Here is an 18,274-nt window from a genome sequence, read left to right as displayed (position 1 = left end):
CTGGCTGAGCATGTGTGTGCCTGCGGCGCCCCGGGGCAGGCCCTGCACTGGTCACTGTCCTCTGTGCCCTGGCCGCTCGGTGGGCTGTGTGGGCCAGATGTACCTCTTGCTGCCGCCCCCTGCGCCCCCCCCCCCCCCACACCCGACAGGCAGAAGCTCCGCCGGCGGGACACCGCCCCCCGGGCTGCCCGCAGGGGCCGCCATGCGCAGCACCTCCCTCAGACACGGCAGACTTCACTTCAGGACGAGGCAGACAGTATCCTGCGTTTATTCTCTATGACTACACAAGAGCTCTCAGAAGGGTACAAAAGGGACTCTGTCCTCCAGGCCCGCCGCCGGGACAGTCTGACATCCCTCGGAGGCCGGCGGGGACCCCCGTCCTCCCTCCGGTCTGTGCCTGCGGCTGCGGACCTGCTGCCCGGCACACGGGGCCACACAGCCGCAGGGGGGCGTGTGAGGGCGTCCCTGCCACGGTGTCGTCACTGACGTGGCTCCCATCCCGTGAGCACAGGGCGGCCGCATGGAGCTGCCGAGTCCACCCGCTCAGGGTTCATTTTAAGTAAAACGCCCGCAGCCAGTGCCGAGGGGGCTGCGAGGGGAGGGCTGGGGAGAGCCGCTCCCCCGTTGCCGCTGGGCCCCGAGGCGCCAGGCAGAGGGAGCCACCAGCTTCCTGGCCTGGCTGCCGGCCATCGGCTCCCCTCTCCCCTCTCCTCGCTTTGCCGAGAAGACGACCATGTTTTGCTGTCAGAGTGACGATGTCATCGCCACCAGCCCAGGAGAAAGCACAGACAGGAAAACAAAATGGAACAGACGCACAGCTCCGTCCCAGGGACACGCCGGTGGACGGGGACAGGCTGGTGCCCGAAGCGCCCGGGGCTGCAGCCCTTCACTGTTAAAGCCACGGCCCCTTCTCCTGAGAGGACGGGGCCTGGTCGGGCGGGGACAGGCGTTCTGCACCCGGGAAGCTGGGGGGGGGGGGGGGAGAGCCGGGGAGGCCGAATGGCGAATTCTCACATGACCAACGTGTGGCCTGTGGCTTGTAACCCTCCTCTCCCTGGGGTTTATTTATTTTTAAAAATATATTCTTATTGATGTCAGAGTGGAAGGGAGAGAGAGAGGGAGGGGAGGAAGAGGGGGAGGAGAGAGATAAACATCCGTGATGAGAGAGAATCGTGGATCAGCTGCCTCCTGCACGCCCCACACTGGACATCGAACCTGCAACCGGGGCCTGTGCCCTGACCGGGAATCGAACCATGACCTCCTGGTTCACAGGTTGGTGCTCAACTGCTGAGCCACACCAGGCAGGCCACCTGACGTTTACTTTAAGCCCAGGGAGTGAGCAGGAACCCGAGACACAAGCCCCCACACCGTCCAACCACAGGACGAGCCACGGGAGGGTGGGGGGAGGCCTGAGCTTTGGTCAGACATGGCCGCCTGTCGGACATAATTTAATCCCCGTTGCCAGCTAGGACCCCTCATTAAATACAACGTTTCAGAGCATGGCCATGGCGCTGCCATGTAAACCCGGATAAGAGACAGTCCACCGGCTGGAAGAGGCGGGGGGGGGGGGGGGGGGGGGGAGAGCTCTTAGCAAAGGGCGCTGACGGCTCTGGGCCGGCCTGGTCGAGGCCTCTGGAAACAGCAGCTCCCGCCGAGCCCTGGGGGGGCGCCCCGGGTCCACGAAGGCCCTCACGTGGTGGCCGGCGGGGGCAGCCCGCGGTGCTGTGGCAGCTTCACCGCGCCGCGCCACGCCATCCGTGCAGAGTCCCGGGCGTGGGCGGCCGTCTCTGTGGGCTCCGGCCTTTTGTTGTGGTTACTCCTCACTGAGGGCATTGTTTCGTGTGGGTTTTGGAGAGAGTGAGGGGGGGCGTGGGGGGGAGACAGAGAGACACACCTGGGTTGGCTCCCACAGATCAAGTCCCAACCAGCTTACAAGCCAAGACCACGGAGGAGCCGCCCCGGAGAGGCAGCCTGCACCTGCCTGTCTGTCCACGTGAGCCAGTGTCCGGCAGTCCGTCCACGTGAGCCCGGGGCCACCGGTCCGTCCACGTGAGCCCGTGTCGGCGGGTCCGTCTACATGAGCCCGTGTCGGCGGGTCCGTCTACGTGAGCCCGCGTCCGGCAGTCTGTCCACGTGAGCCCGCGTCCGCCAGTCTGTCCACGTGAGCCCATGTCGGCCGGTCCGTCCACGTGAGCCCGCGTCCGGCAGTCTGTCCACGCCGGCCCTGGCCCGGCCGCCGGGCTTAGCTCAGGGGGTAGCGGTGCTCGCCCCGCGTGATGTGGGAGGAGAACTCGTAGCGGTCCTGGCTGTGGTAGCCGCACATGTTGCACTCGAAGGGGTCGCGGAAGCCGTGGCAGCCCATGTGGATGGTGTACATGACGTGGTCGAGGAAGAGCACGCGGCAGTGTTCGCACTTGTAGGCCTTGAGGGGCTCGCCGCCCGCGCCCACCACGCGGAGGGCGTCCGGGCCGCCCTCGGAGGCCGCCCGCAGCACCTCATAGGCCGGCAGCTCCTCCTTGATGGCCAGCCCGTTGCGGGCGTGGGCGCCGTGGCCCAGGCACAGCAGGCCGGCGCGCGGCTCCTCGTTGCTCTCGGTGTCGGTGGAGTCGTGGCCGCTGTGGCTGGGCGAGGCCTCGCGCTCGGAGGACAGGGTCTTGGCCTTGCAGAGCAGCAGCAGGTTCTCCACGGCGCTGTCCTGCGCCGACAGCCCGGCCCGCGCGGCGCCCTCGCCCGGCGGCTTGTGCAGCGGGTACAGCGGGCTGAGCACGGCGCCTGCCTCCGCCCCGCCCGGCGGCGTCTGCACCAGCGGGCGCAGCGACTCGGCGCCCAGGTAGCTGATGGCGTTGTTGATGGCCTGGTCCATCACGTGCGTCTGCATCAGCTCCTGCTCCTTCTCGTAGCCGCTGCTGCCATCGTAGGGCGCGTCCGGCAGGCACTTGTCCCCTGTGGCGGGAGGAGGGTCAGCGGGAGGGGGTCAGCGGGAGGAGGGTCAGCGGGAGGGGGGTCAGCGGGAGGGGGGTCAGCGGGAGGGGGGTCAGCCAGAGGGGGGTCAGCGGGAGGAGGGTCAGCGGGAGGAGGGTCAGCGGGAGGGGGTTCAGCGGGAGGAGGGTCAGCGGGAGGGGGTTCAGCGGGAGGAGGGTCAGCGGGAGGGGGTCAGCGGGAGGGGGGTCAGCGGGATGGGGTCAGTGGGAGGGGGGTCAGCGGGAGGAGGGTCAGCGGGAGGGGGGTCAGCGGGATGGGGTCAGTGGGAGGGGGGTCAGCGGGAGGAGGGTCAGCGGGATGGGGTCAGCCGGAGGGGGGTCAGCGGGAGGGGGCATCAGAGGGGGGCACAGAGGGCGCCACGGGGCCCACACCGCCCAGAGCCCCGCCAGGGGGTGGGGGGGTGGGAATGGGGGGCAGCTCTGCCTCTGGGTGCCTGGCACAGCCCCATGGGGTGGGTTTGGGGGATCCCGGGGCACGTGAGGGAGTGGATCGGGGGCAGAGCGGTGCCGTCCTCTGAGAGCACAGGTGTGAACGGACTGAACGGGCCGTCTTTTCTCACAGAACTCCGTGTGCCACTGACACGGCTACACGGGAGCTCTGTGTTCAACACATGTCCTGCATGACGTGTAACTCGCCACAAACCCATTTAATCCACTGAACATGGTGACGATGTGGCCTTTCGCACAGGGAGCCACGCGCTTCTCTGAGGGGGCGGCATGCCGTGCTCAGACCCCGAGTCTGACACGTGGGAGGCGCTATCGGGAGAGACCGCACTCTGTTCCTCAGACCTACCCCGCCCCACGTCCCTCACTGGGACCCGCCTCTCCCTCGGCCGCAGCCCCAGGACCGGGTGCCACGGACAGAGAGCCTGCAGCAGACCGCGCTCCCGTGGGGGAGGTGGCTGAGCAGGAGACGCCCTGGAGCCACGGCCCGAGACCGCCACGAGACGCACGGCCACGGCCACGGCCACGCACGTCTGCGCTCCTTCTGCGGGAGCCCCTCCCACGAGCGCCGGAGTCTGCGCCCAGCCCATGGGGAACTAGAACGGCCTCCCGGAAGGACACCCCCACTACACGGCTGTGCGCCCACATGGAGCCGGGCTGCAGGGTCCCCGGCCACAGCCCGTCAGGCCGACAGCTCCCCTCCAGGCGGGTAGCTCACAGGCTGAGTGCGCGGGGCCGCCAGGAGGATGGGGAGCATCTGCATCCCCCCCACCTCCTTCCTCAACACGACTTCCCGGAACAGCTCCCACAGACGGCAGTGGGACAGCAAGGCCAGCCAGCAAGATGGCCCCCGTCCTCGCAGCCCAGAGGGACGAGGGGGGGAGACCCCAAAGCGTGATGGCACATGCACTTCGCGTCCTCCGAGGACAAAGAGGCTCCGGCGGGGTGTGTGTGTGTGTGTGTGTGTGTGTGTGTGAGCGGCTCGGGTCCCACAGTGAGCCCAGCAAGAGGAACCGGGGCAGAGGAGCCTGGAGCTTGGGGGGCAGCGCCGGCTGGGGGGCCAGGCTGGACCCTCAGAGCTTGGTCCGCGGCCGGCTGAAGCCATTGTGGCTGAAGGGAGAAAGCCTCACGTCCCCAGGAGGGCCAGGCCGGGGAGGGGGGGGGAGTGGGGGATAGAGGAAGGCACTCACTGGGCTCTCCTAGGAGTCCCGGGCAATGGCTGATGGTGCGGGAGGAGGGGCGGCAGGAGGCCCCAGCCTCCCACGCTGACCCCACATCCAGGTCTCCCGCCAGACCTGCCACAGACGACCAACAGACCACCCCACAGTTCGCAGACGTGCTAATAACCTTATTATTTGTTCTTTGTAAAATCCCTGCCCCAGGATATTTCCCATTGGTTTCTAGAGAGAGTGGGAAGGGGGGAGCCAGAGAGAAACATGGATGTGAGAGAGGCACACCAATGGCACCCAGGCCAGGGAGGAGCCTGACACAGAGGTACGTGCCCTTGGCTGGAATCGAACCCGGGACTCTTTGGTCCGCAGGCTGGCGATGGGCCAGGGCACTAAGAATTCTTTAAAAACCCTGTGAGCATCGGTGGCCCAGGAGCTGGCTCAGCCTGAGTGTCCTCAGTCTCTTTTCTCGCTCTGAATGGACAGGCATCACATGACGGCTTGGCTTCCGCTCATTTTAACACTGGGGGGGGGGCAGGGGGGCACAGGCCCTGTCTCTACTCAGATCACACACAGTGCCCCTCTCCCGTGGGAAGTGCCGGGCGGGAGCCGAGGGGCCCCCTCGGAGACGTCGCCCTGCACGGAGGGGCCCACGCCCGGGATGGGGAGCGGCCCCAGCCAGGGCCCCTGAAGAGCATTCTGGGCATTTGGCCCGCCCCAGCTCGAGGGGAGCAAGCTGGGAGATGGGCTTTCAGCCCGGCTGGCGTGGCTCAGCGGCTGTGCATCGACCCGGAACCAAGAGGCCGCTGGTTCGATTCCCGGTGAGGGCACAGGCCCGGGTTGCGGGCTCCATCCCCTGTGGGGGTGTGCAGGAGGCAGCCCGTCAATGAAGTTTCTCTCTCATCCATCTATCCCTCTAAAAAGAAAGTCAACAAAAACATAGATATTTACACTGAATGGCCAGATGATGATGATCTCTGAACACATAATAATCTGGCCACTCAGTGTATATTCCATAGAATAAAAGGCTAATATGCAAAATTGTCCCCTCAACCAGGAGTTTGACTAGCAGGCAGGCCGGCCAACCGCCCATGTCCCCTCCCCCTGGCCAGGCTGGCCAGACCCCACCCATGCACGAATTCATGCACCGGGCCTCTAATACATATCACATATACACTGAGTGGCCAGATCATTATGTGTTCAGAGACTGTCATCATCTAGCCTTTGTGTGCCTATAAGAGACAGCCTTTAACCACAGTTATACTGCCTCACCTGCCCCCCACCCACCCATGGCGTTCTCTCAAGTTCAGAGGCGCCCCCAGACGGCTCTCACAGGAAAAGGAAGCCCGGGTACAGTGGGGAGGGCGTCGGACCATCGGCCGATCTGTGCCAGCCGAGAAGAGCAGGAGATGAAAGCCCGTCTCGCCGGCTGTGAGGACGGCTCAGAGGGAGAGGAAGCCGCAGGCCCAGGAGCCACGGCCCGGGAGAGGCTCGATTCGCGGAAGACAGGAAGCGGCTGGCGGGCTGTGTGGCGGACCGGAGAGATCGGGAGAGGCAGATGTCAAACAACAGGATGCGGCGAGGAGGGGGCTGCGGTCCGGGCCCCAAACACCCCGACGCCTTGCTCAGAGCCGGTGCGCGGTCCGAGGCCCCGGAGCGGCCAGGGGCAGGGAGAAGCCTGGCCCAGGGGGTCCGCACGGACACGAAGAGGCGGGACACCCTGACAGACACGGCAGCTGTGTCCGAGAGACGGCAGGGAGGGCGCAGAGGCGCCTTCAGCGAAGGGGATTTCCCAGAAATAGGGGGATCGGGAGGGGGGGGTTTAACCCAGAGCGCGAAGCCCCGGTCACAGCCCAGGGAGGAGGCCGAACGCTGAGGCCGAGGAAAGGGCTCTCGAGGCGACCGGGAGGAGACGGGATCCTGCCATGCTCATCGTGAACGCTCCGAGAGGCTCTCGGGGACACAAAGGGCCCCCCCACCACGCGGCCGCGGGCTCCCCGTCCACAAGCACAGGATGACCGAGCACGCACCACGCCTGTCGGGTTTTCTCAGAAAAGGCTGCATGACTGTGAGGTCCATGCGATGAAGAGATCACTGCCTCAGCCAGCACCTGCCCTGGGGTCTCCCCGGCGGGGGCAGGGGTTCCAGAGGCGCAGGGGGCGGGGTCTCCACACCCTGACAAAGCCTGGCAGGTGAGCAGGAAGTCAACCAGCTTCCCTTCCCAGTCAGTGACCCCCAGCCCAGGACTGAGCCCCGTCCCCCCCCAGGACTGAGTCCCGCCCCCCCTCCCGCCCAGGACTGAGCCCCGCACCCCCCCCCCCCCAGGACTGAGCCCCGCACCCCCACCCCCCAGGACTGAGCCCCGCACCCAGGGGACTTGATGCCCCATGGCCAGCAGCCTAGTGGCCCATGACTCCGCCCCCTCTGCTCAGGAAGTGCGGGCTCCTGGGCACAGTCTGCAGCTCACACGTGTGGGCGGCTCCCGAGTTCCAGCAGGTGGTTTGCAAAAGTGTCTTCAACTTCCTTCCCAACCCCCAACCCCTGGCAGGTCTCCCTGCAATGCTCATCCTCCTGAGGCCCCTCCCCCCTCCCCCCCGAGGCCCCTCCCCCCTCCTCCCCGAGGCCCCTCCTCCCTCCTCCCCGAGGCCCCTCCTCCCTCCTCCAAGAGGCCCCGCCCCCTCCTCCCTGAGGCCCCTCCTCCCTGAGGCCCCGCCCCCATCCTCCCTGGGCCACGCCCCCATCCTCCCTGAGGCCCCTCCCCCGTCCCCTGTCTATTTTGTCCCAGTGATAACATTGACCTTAACACTGGCAGTTGCTAAGTGTTCTCACAACCTGGGCATTACTATAAATCCAGGGAGACAGCTCGTGGCTATGACAGACTCCCAGTGGCCCCAGCGGGCCCCCCTCCCGCTACTACGTCGGGCGCCCGCCCACCGCCCACAGCGGGGCACGCTCCACGGGAGAGGCCTGCTCTCAGCTGGCACAGGTGTGGATGCCCCTGCGAGCCAGCACCCACGCCCCGTCCCTCCTCCTGCAGCCCAGTCTGCCGTGAACCAGCAGGCGGGGCTGGCGCTCCGTGTGACCGGCCACATCCAGCTCAGGCCGCAGTGTCTGGCTGTGCCGTGAGCCTGGCCGCTCGGACCTGGGCCCACGGACCCGCCACCCGTCCCACCGAGCGTCCAGGGGCAGGTCCTCCCTGAGGACGGGGAGCCCCTCGGGAAGAGATGGGGTTTAAGGGCCGCCCCCCGGGGGACGGGCCTCTTTCTCCCAGCCTCCCCGGACCGAGGCCGACCCCACACCGGGTGTGAAGAGACAGCAAACATGGACTCTTACCAACGAACTTCTGAGGCAGAGAGCTCTTACGTTTGGCCACGTTACTGGCGAGCCTGTCCAGCACCAGGGCCCGCTCGGCACCCGCCTTGCACAGGTCCTCAGCCGCCTCGGCGTGGTTTGCCTCCTCCTTGATGACTGGAACCAAACGGGGGAGGGGGGTCAGGAGCGCTGGCGGGACCCCGGGTCCCAGCGTCCATCTGACACGTGTCAGAGGCCGAGAGAGCCAGGCCCTCCCCGGCCGGCTCAGTGCTCGAGCGTCCACCTGGGAGCCAGGAGGTCAGGGTTCCGTTTCCGGGGCGCTCTGAGCCTGAGGGCAGCTGCGGCCACTGGGTGACAGCTGTGTCACATGCCCCCTCCCCCCCGCTCCTGTCCTCCCACCAGACGGAAGGGTCACAGGCTTGATCCCCGGTCAAGGATGGCACCTCGGCTGCAGGTGCAACCCCAGGCCCATTGGTGGCGGGCGCTTACCTGGGTACAGCGTGCCCGGGAGCCCCATGGACTGCAGGTAGTTGTGGCAGCGCTCCTTGTGTTCCTCTAAGGAGCTCCGCTGCTTGTAGCTCCGGCCACAGTATCCGCACTTGTGAGGTTTGCCGACTGCGGAAACAGAACCGAGTGCGAGGCCCCGTTAAATGCCGGCCTGGGGGCGGCAGGGGGTGGGGGACATGTGACACAGCTGTTACCCAGCTGCCCTCAGGCTCAGAGCGCCCAGGCCACGCCGAGGGGTTCCCGACGCCGCAGCGGAGGGCACAGAGCAGCCCCCGGAGCTCCGGGCTGGCAAAGGGAAGGGGGGACCTCTGGTGTCACCAGCACAGCCAGGGCCAGCTGCGCGCGGAGGACGTGCCCGCTGGGCAGTGGCTCCTGCCCGGCCGGTTCCCACCGCCTGGCGGATGTCCACCCGACACCTTACAGCGTGTCTGCCACGTCCCCGGCCCGTCACCTGTCTGGGGACCCAGGCCGCCCACTCACACCCGGAGCCTGCCCGGCCTGCTGGTCACTTAGTCCCTGCACTCCTCCCCCTCCACGTGGCACACCCCTCCACGTGGCACACCCCTCCACGTGGCACACCCCTCCACGTGGCACACCCCTCCACGTGGCACACCCCCCCACGTGGCACACCCTCCACATGGCACACCCCTCCACATGGCACACACCTCCACGTGGCACACCCCTCCACGTGGCACACCCCTCCACGTGGCACACCCCTCCACGTGGCACACCCCTCCACGTGGCACACCCCTCCACGTGGCACACACCTCCACGTGGCACACCCTCCACATGGCACACCCCTCCACGTGGCACACCCCTCCACGTGGCACACCCCTCCACGTGGCACACCCCTCCACGTGGCACACACCTCCACGTGGCACACACCTCCACGTGGCACACCCCTCCACGTGGCACACACCTCCACGTGGCACACACCTCCACGTGGCACACACCTCCACGTGGCACACACCTCCATGTGGCACACCCCTCCACGTGGCACACACCTCCACGTGGCACACCCCTCCACGTGGCACACACCTCCACGTGGCACACCCCTCCACGTGGCACACACCTCCACGTGGCACACACCTCCACGTGGCACACACCTCCATGTGACACACCTCCCTCCACATGGCACACCATCCACGTGACACACCTTTCCCCATCCACGTGGCACACCCCTCTATGTGGGACACTCCCTCCACGTGGCACACCCTCCACGTGGCACACCTCCCCTCCACGGGGACAACATGCGCCTCTTGTGACTGACAAGCGGGGACGGTAACAACGCCTGTCACTCACCACTCCCTCCGTGGGGAGGCCAGGTCTCCTCATGGGAGAGTCCCTGTCGCCTTAGCAACCCTTCCCCGGCCTGCAGCGCCTGCCCCGACCCCGATGGGGAGGTGACCTTGACCCCACTGTGACCCCGGCTGGCCTGCTGGCTCGCTGGGCGGGGTCACTCCCCGGCTCCGTGCGGCCCTTTCCTGGCAGATGTAGGACCCCGACCGTCAGGGTGACGCCGGTGCGGTCGTGGGAGCTCCTCCTCGTCGGTGCCGGGAAGGCGGTCGGGATGGGGAGGGGGTGCCCTCAGTGACAGGGTCCACCCCAGGCCCCGTGAGGGTCGTCCATCCCCTTTGTAGTGATGGCACCTGAGCTCCTGAGATCCCGTGTGTGGCCTGGAGCCGTGTGGCGTGGCCAGCAACACAGATGTGTGTTTGGGCTTTCGGGGCACTAGCGTGACGCCAATGACAGGGCAGCTAGGACATCCTCTGAAAAGACCCCCTGACCTTTGGGACACTCTCCCTGAGGCGGGACTTCCTGTGCCATCGGCCCCAGGAGGGACGGGGAACCGCAGGAGGACGGGGTGACCGGGTGGCCGTGCTCCACGGAGGGCGCCCCCGGGGCGGGCCCAGCAGGGCGGCTCCGGCACCTACCGGAGTGCGTGCGCAGGTGGCCGGTGAGTGCGTCCCGCCGGCGGCAGGCGTAGCTGCAGAGGTGGCACTTGAAGGGCTTCTCGCCCGAGTGCAGCTTGATGTGGCGCAGCAGGTTGCCCTTCTGCGTGAAGGAGGCCCCGCACTGGTTGCACTGGAACGGCCGCTCGCCTGGGGGGAGACAGGAGGTGAGCGCCGCCGCCGCTGCCCGGGCCCGAGGAGGACACGGCCTGGACGGAGGGGACGAGAGGGGGTGCGCCTGGACGGAGGGGACACTGCCTGACCCCGAGGAGGACACGGCCTGGACGGAGGGGACAAGAGGGGGTGCACCTGGACGGAGGGGACGAGAGGGGGTGCGCCTGGACGGAGGGGACACCGCCTGACCCCGAGGAGGACACGGCCTGGACGGAGGGGACGAGAGGGGGTGCGCCTGGACGGAGGGGACACCGCCTGACGCCGAGGAGGACACGGCCTGGACGGAGGGGACAAGAGGGGGTGCACCTGGACAGAGGGGACAAGAGGGGGTGCGCCTGGACAGAGGGGACACCGCCTGACCCCGAGGAGGACACGGCCTGGACGGAGGGGACACTGCCTGACCCCGAGGAGGACCCGGCCTGGACGGAGGGGACGAGAGGGGACGCAGCCTGGACGGAGGGGACGAGAGGGGACGCGGGTAAGAAAGTTGCTTCCCGGCCCGGACGCCACGCTGCAGGTCTGATAGAACATCAGCTCCAGACGAACCTGCCAACCCTCACGCTTCACTGGTCGGGTCAATTTGATCTGAAAATCTAATTTTTCCCCTAAATCAGAGCGGCACATCACAATGCAAATGCAGGCTCATTTGAATAAAGTGACTGCGGCGTCGGCGATGAGGAACCGCTCTTCCTGATCAGCAGTTCTGGAATAAACCAATATCCAGCCCGCGTGCTGTGGCATTTGGTGGGGCTTTTTAATGTGGCTTTTTTCAAAAGGGTCTTTAAAATACGCCACTGAAGCAGCAAAATAAAAAGGAAACTCATTAAAAATGCATTTCAGGATCACAAGTTCATTTCGGCGTTACATTCTTATATTTAAATGAAAGGCAGTTCATTATAACACTTATAATAACTCCCTTTCATTTACCACTCCCTGCCTCCCCCTTTCAATTTCTTCTCCGTTACCTGTCTGTCCCTCCGCGGGCCGTCAGCAGGGAGACAGACGGAGCGAGGGGGACGGGCAGGAGGAGGAAGCGCCGAGAAACGCACACCGCGTGGAGACCGGATGGACACGGGCCGGTCAGTCCAAAAAGTCCCGTGGCCCCTGAGGCCCGGCGGTGCCTGGCGTGGCGCTCCCGCCGCCCGGCCCCGAGGCCATGCGGCACTGTCGCAGAAAGTGCGCGCACCCTCGCTACAGACACCCGCAGGTGCCGCTCGCTGCCTGCCCCTGGAATCCTCTCGGGGGCCATGGCTGAGGAGGCCGAGGACGGCCGCCCTCTGCGGTGTGGGCAGCGCGCCCCCACATTCTGGGCCCCACGGGGAGCCCCAGGCGCCGGGACCGCGCGCTCTGGGCCGTGCGGGGCTGGAATCGGGTGGGACAACCACGCAGCGCTGGCTTTCCCGGTGAGGCCGTGTCCTGTGCGGGAGGCACAGCAGCTCCCCCAAACAGGTGCCCCGGGACCATGGCGCCCGCCTGGCGCTGGCTACTATGGAAACACGCTCCTGGGACGGACTTTCCCCAGGAAGATGGAGCTGTCACGACACGTGTGGCACGGTCTCCCTAGCAGAGTCGCGTGACGTGGGCGGTGTCACGCACCAGAGGGACCCGCTCGGCCTCCATCTGTGACATCAGCCGCTGGGAAAGCCGGCGAATTGCAGGGACGTGACCGCAGTGGGGGGGGGGGGACCCCTGACACTGACCAGGAGGCATGGGGTCCATGCCCAACCGGTCAGGAAGGAAGCGAGCGGAGAGGGCCAGCACCGAGCCGGCGGGAGCCAGAATGCACAAACCGGAACGGACCCCGAGTTGGCCGGCAGGGCCAGGCCCCCGAGGAGTGCCCCACAGAGAGGAACACCCTGGGCCCTGCTCCCACACACGTGTGTGCGTGTGTCCGTGTGACCCCTGCGTGCGGGGATGCCCAGCCTCGCTCTGCCCGGGACCCTCCGTCCGGGAGGGAGGCCTCGTGCGTGGAGATGCCGGTGACAGGGATGGGACGCTCCGGTGTGGACACCCACAGCCAGAGCCCCGCCCAGGGGTGAGCACTGGCTCCCGAGGACTGGAGGGTAGGGGGAGGGCAGCCCGGTGGGCCCTGCAGGGAGCCCCTGTCTCAGAGGAGACAGAAAGGACGGACCCTTGACCTGGCTGGTGATGCTCAGTGGTTGAGTGGTGACCTATGAACCAGGAGGTCAGGGTTCGATTCCCGGTCAAGGCACAGGCCCTGGTTACAGGCCCGATCCCCAGTGTGGGGTGTGCAGGAGGCAGCTGATCAGTGATTCTCTCTCTCCCTCTCCCTTCCTCTCTGAAATCAATAAAGAAAAGACAGACCCTGGAAGCTGTGTCCCCTCCGCAGAGCAGGATGGGAGGGAAGCAGGGGGCTGAGAGAGAGAGAGAGAGAGAGAGAGAGGGAGAGAGAGGGGCCTTGCTGGGCTGCGGCTCCCGTGTGCCTGCAGAGCGGCTCACTCGCCATCGGCTCCGGGAAACCGTTCATCCCGATCCCTCACGGCGTGCGTGTGCCACGGGCAGGGCGTGGGCTCAGGGCCTCCCCTGGGGGCAGTGGGGCAGCGGGGCAGGGGCCACCCTGCAGTGGGATGGACGCAGAGCTCAAGGGATCAGTGAGCCGCCGGGGCCTCAGCGCCCCCTGCGGGTGGCAGCGGTGATGGCGGTGAGGGAAGCCAGCCCTAGAGGCTGCCCCTCCTGGCATTCCATGGAGGGAGGAGGACTGCAGCATTTACCCCGGCCTCTGCCGGGAGGCTGTGCCTGTGACCACGGAACGGGCGAGAAAGCGGCACCCGCACCCTCACTTCCCGAGGGGAGTCGGCGGGAGGCGGACGGAGGCAGCTGCCCGGCCTGCAGGCACCGGGGTGGGCAAGCCGGACGCCGGGCAGCACGCAGCCCCGTGAACCCTGGGCCCGGCCCCTCACGGGGGAACAGAGCCCCCTCCCCACCCGTTACCTGGGCACCTTTCTTATCTTTTCTGCCAGAGATCCCAGCATTCAGAGCGGCGCTGCCTGGCTGGCCTGCCTGCGGCCTCACCCACCACCCGCGGGCGCCCCTGGCTGGAGGCGGCCGCTCTCGCCCTGCGCACGCGTGGAGCCCAGCCTGCCGGTGCGGCTGCTTGTGGCCGATGGATTCCCGCGCGCATGTGCGGGCGCGGGCTCAGTCCCCGGTGGGGGGGGGCGTGCAGGAGGCAGCGGCTGGGGAGCAGTGTTTCTCTCTCCCTCCTTGCTCTCTAAACACCAGTAAAACATCTTGGGGGCGGGGAGCCTCTGTAACTCCTCACAGGGCCTGCCCTCCTTTCTTTGGGGAAAGAAAAGGAAGAAACGGAGCTGCACCCCAGTGGAGTGTGGGCCTCCATGAACCCCTGGGACCCGAGAGGGAGAGCAGGGGTGCAGCTGCCTGTGGGCCTGCGGGGGGCAGGGCAGGCGGGCAGGACGGCTGCTCCTTGGACCCGAGCTCACTAGGCTGCCCCTGGGCCCCGGAGGAAGGCCAGTGCTCACCACCCTCCGCAGGCGCTCGGCCGGCCAGCACCAGCCTCCTCGGGGCCCAGGCCCTGCCACAGCCGAGCGCCGGCTCTCAGGGGAGCCTCGGGGGCCGGTGGAGAACGGGGCCTTCCTGCACGTTCCGCTCGGAGCCCGTGCGCGGCACCCTGTGCGGCCTGCAGGGTCCCCCACGCCCCGCCGCCCCAGTGAGGCCGAGGCGGTCCCCTCACTGGTCGGGGCGAGGGCGGGCGTGGGGAGAGGCGGGAGCTGTCAGCCAGGCCGCCCCAGGCCCGCAGGCTCTGCAGGGCAGCCATTCCCCCTGCGGGCGGGGGCGGACCGGCAGCTCAGGGCGGGCTGACCGCGTGGCCAGCGCTCTCTCAGGAGGCGGAGCGCGGGTCCGGCCCTGCAGGAACCAGCGGGACAGCACTGTGACCACCCCGGGCACCCGGCGTTTCTCCGCACAGCCTGTCCCTCTCCTCCCTCCCCCGGCTGGGGGGGACCACTCCGTGACGGCGGACCAGGGTGCCATGGCCCACGCCCACCCGCTCCACGGCCCCGGACGGCGCCCACGGTCATGAGGGAGGCGGGAGACGCGCACAGACGAAGGCACCCCGTCAGCGGGGACTGGACAGCGGAGGGAGAAGCGGTGACAGGGTCCCCAGGACAGGGCGGGGCACAGGGAGGGGGCGCCAGCGGGGACACCCCCCCCCCCGCCCGGGTGAGCGGACCCTGGCCTGCCCGGCCTCCTCTGGGGCGCTGCCCCCTCCAGGCCCCCTGTTCGGACTCCGTGTGAGGCTTGTCTCTGATTCTGAGGGGGGAGGGGTGCAGGGGGGGAGGGTGCAGTGGGGGCTGCGCGGTGCCAGGGGCGGGGGAGGACATGCTTTGGGAGCCCACCCCCTCGCTCCGGTCCCCGCACACCCAGCCCTGATGCTGGTTTAACACGTGTGCTCTGAGCTCGGCCGGCTTCCAGCGGAGGTTTGCGGGTTCCACCTGTCTGTGGGGTTCGCTCTCGCTGTCTAAGGGCAGACCCCCTGGCACGTGAACCTCACAGCAGGCCCCCCCCCCCCCCCCCCCGCCACTTGGAGGGCGGCCAGACACGCCCGGCCACCATGCTCTGGCCCCGAGGCTGCCAGCTTCCCTCTCGGGGTCTCGCTTCTGGGGTCGAACTGGCCCTTTCCCTGCGCCTGGGGGCGGGGGAGGAGCGGCCCGCCGGCTGGGAGCCCTGCGCTGAGCCCGCCTCCTGCCGCCCCCTCCCCGCCTCCCCCGGAGGACCTGGCCTTACCCGTGTGGCTTCGCTTGTGCACCATGAGCACATTGGGGCCGATGCACACAATCCCACAGACGTCGCACTTCAGTTTGCCGTTCGGGAGCCGGATGCCGCCGGCGCCCGCCAGCGCTCTGCCGCCGTGGGAGCCATTCACGTCCTCGCCCGCGGCGCCCAGCACACGCAAGTCCTGGGCACACGCCTCCCCATTCATGTCACAGGCACGCCCACGCTCTTCATCACTCTGAGCCTCTACCTTCACGGGGCCCGCTGCAAGACACAACACAGGCCTGTCACCGGGGCGCGGGCACCCCCACAGCCCGGCGCCCCCGCTCGGCGCTCAGCAGCCGCCAGCACGGGATGGCGGGAACCACGGCCCCTCCCGCTGCCCCCCCTCCCGGGTCCCGGTGGCGTCCTCAAAGGTGAGAAGGTGACACCTTGAGGCCATTTACTCGGTGGAGGCGGGGCCCTCGCTCTAAGCGGGTGAGGGTCCCCGGGTCGCGGGGACAGCGTGGTGGCTCTAGGGGAGCTGGCCGTCTCCACCAGGGCCCCCCCAGGCGGTGAGGGCGACCACCGTCTGGTGTCAGGGCCCGGCCAGACCTCGCTGGGCAGAGTCCCCCTGACCGCTGTCCCGCCGAGGGCCCCCGTGGCGAATGCAGCGCGGACCCAGCTCGTGGCCACACCACCGGGACCAGGAGCAGGGGGCTCTCTCTGGGCCTCTGCAGGCGGGCGTCTCTGAGCTCAGAGCCCGGAGCTCAGAAGGGCCTGAGTCTGCGTCCCCCCCGCACCCTGCCCCAAGCAGGGGCCAAGCCCAGCAGGCCGGGAGCAAGGACTGGCAGGAGGCTGGGGAGCGTGTGCAGAGGCCCGAGGGTGCTGCTGCCCTCAGCCTTCCGGCCTCCCGGGCCTCAGTGCTGCCGGCGACCTTTCCCCGTGGTGACCTGGGCCTGGTACAGAGTCCCCCCATTTACTTTTATTATTTTTAAAACATATTTTTATTGATTTCAGAGAGGAAGACAGAAACATCAATGATGAGGAAGAATCACTGACTGGCTGCCTCCTGCACGCCCCCTATGGGGGATTGAACCCACAACCTGGGCTCGTGCCCTTGACTGGAATCGAATCCGGGACCCTTCATTTCGCAGGCTGACTCTCTATCCACTGAGCCACACCAGCCAGGGCGGGAGCCCCCGTTTAGAAAACATTAAAGAGAAAGGGAAGATGCTCTCCCGAGAGGGAGGACATGTGGGTGGCCGTGCCGCAGAGAGAGCCGGCGACTGTCGTGTGTCTGACCCGGGAGCACACGGAGAGGGACCCTGTCGGCGGAGGGCGAGGGCGGCGTGAGGGGAAGCAGGCACGGACGCCGCCCGCACCCCGGAGGCTCCAGGCAGGAGACTGGGGTTTGGGGGGGCCCTTCTCCTGGCTGTGCCGTGGGACACAGCCAAACAGCAGGCTCACCAGGCCAGCCTGTCCCACCAGCCGAGCCGGGGGCGGGCTTCAGAGCAGAGGAGGCCCAGCCCAGGACAGGACAGGCCCAGGCCCGCCTCCCAGCTCCGGGGAAAGCTCCGACAGCACCCGTCTCTATGGAGGAGGAGGAGGGACGGGAATGTGGGAGCCGGGCAGGGCTTCCTCCGTGAGCCAGGCCACACCGCCCCCATCAGAGCGGTCCTGACGGCTCAGCACAGGAGGCGTCCAGCCGGGCTCGCCACACCCCGATTCCAACGGAAAATCAGAGACAGAACCCCTCCCGCTGCAGCGACCGACAGAGGAGACACGTGGGGTGTGGAGCGTGGCACGGCAGTGAAGATGTGCGAGGAGGCGGCACGAGGGGTGTCCGAGCTGCTGCAGAAATGGGGATACGCGACGCCACACGAAACTCATGCTAACGGCACGACCCCAGACACTGCATCCGGACGGAGGTGTGAGAAGGGCTGAGCGTGATAAAGGTACACACACCATTTATTATGATGCACACCGTGCTAAGTGTCTGTGGTTGTAAAGATGTGTGACCAGGAGCACTGCAAGCCTCCCTTACTGTGTCAGGCCTGCCCACGGATGAAGTCAGGGAGAGAAAAGAGGAAGTGTATGACACCCATTTCCTCCCAATGAGGGACGCACACCGGCTCGGAGAAGGTCCCGGGGCTGACACGTGTGTCGCTTTTCATTTTTAAGAAAAAAGAAGAGGTGCTGAGGCATGAGGACAATTCCCCCCACGGCCATCAGGTGGCGATGTTGGCCTAGAACAGTTTGGTTGCTGTTGGGCTGGGACTGGAAGGCCCCTGGGCCAGGGGGAGAGTTAGGATTTGGGTGCATGGGGGAGGGGGAGGAAGAGGGAGGAATACGAGGGCCTGGGAGCCCATTCGTGTGACCTCACATCAACACACACTCCACCTCTCGTACCGAAGCTCCAGGGCTGACAGAGCATTTCCTACCCAGGCCAGACCCGCTGTTTCCTCTCCTGCTCGGCAGAGGAGGTGACCCACGCTAGTGGCAGCACTGGGAGCGGGCAGAGGGGGCGATTCTGTCCGTGCCACGGTCCCATGTCCACTGCGCACACGCCACGTCACTACAGAGGGACGCTCCTTGGCACTTGTCACATCCAAAATGCCGCTGGGGCCCGGCCGGTGTGGCTCAGTGGTTGAACGTCGACCTAGGAACCAGGAGGTCCTGGTTCAAATCCCGGTCAAGGCACATGCCCAGGTTGTAGGCTCCATCCCCAGTGGGGGGCATGTAGGAGGCAACCAATCCATGGTTCTCTCCCATCATTGATGTTTCTCTCTCTCTCTCCCTCTCTGAAATCGATACGAACACATTTGAAAATAAACAGCATGTCACATGTGCACGTGGCTGTCGAGGTTGTACTGTGGATGGGAGCTGTCTCCTGCACAGAACGGTCCACATGCGCCGGTCTCACACTGACAAGCATGCAAGAGGCGATGGAAACACACGCACGGTACGCACACGATGGAACGAAGCCAGACGGTGGACACACGTG

General features: G+C 66.8%; 1 protein-coding gene across 10 annotated transcripts in view; it reads right to left on the bottom strand.

The window, feature by feature from the left end:
• Positions 1-247: 247 nt before the first annotated feature.
• IKZF1 (IKAROS family zinc finger 1) overlaps positions 248-18,274 on the bottom strand; it is a 69,715-nt gene continuing 51,688 nt past the window's right edge. For 6 of the 10 annotated variants that reach the window (XM_084897329.1, XM_084897333.1, XM_084897332.1 and 3 more), the window contains 5 exons: positions 15,301-15,552; positions 10,348-10,515; positions 8,396-8,521; positions 7,928-8,062; positions 248-2,943 (listed from right to left, as the gene is read on the bottom strand). In XM_084897329.1, the coding sequence (XP_084753455.1) occupies positions 2,243-2,943; positions 7,928-8,062; positions 8,396-8,521; positions 10,348-10,515; positions 15,301-15,552 (1,382 nt within the window). In that variant the 3' untranslated portion in view covers positions 248-2,242. The remainder of the gene's footprint in view (positions 2,944-7,927; positions 8,063-8,395; positions 8,522-10,347; positions 10,516-15,300; positions 15,553-18,274) is intronic. The other 4 variants (XM_084897331.1, XM_084897337.1, XM_084897330.1 and 1 more) reach the window with 3 other exon arrangements.

The sequence above is a fragment of the Pipistrellus hanaki genome (genome assembly GCF_964339955.1).
Source record: "Pipistrellus hanaki genome assembly, chromosome: 10".
NCBI lineage: Eukaryota > Metazoa > Chordata > Mammalia > Chiroptera > Vespertilionidae > Pipistrellus > Pipistrellus hanaki.
The sequence above is the reverse complement of the archived record's forward strand: the minus strand, read 5'-3'. Positions and strand labels throughout refer to the sequence as shown.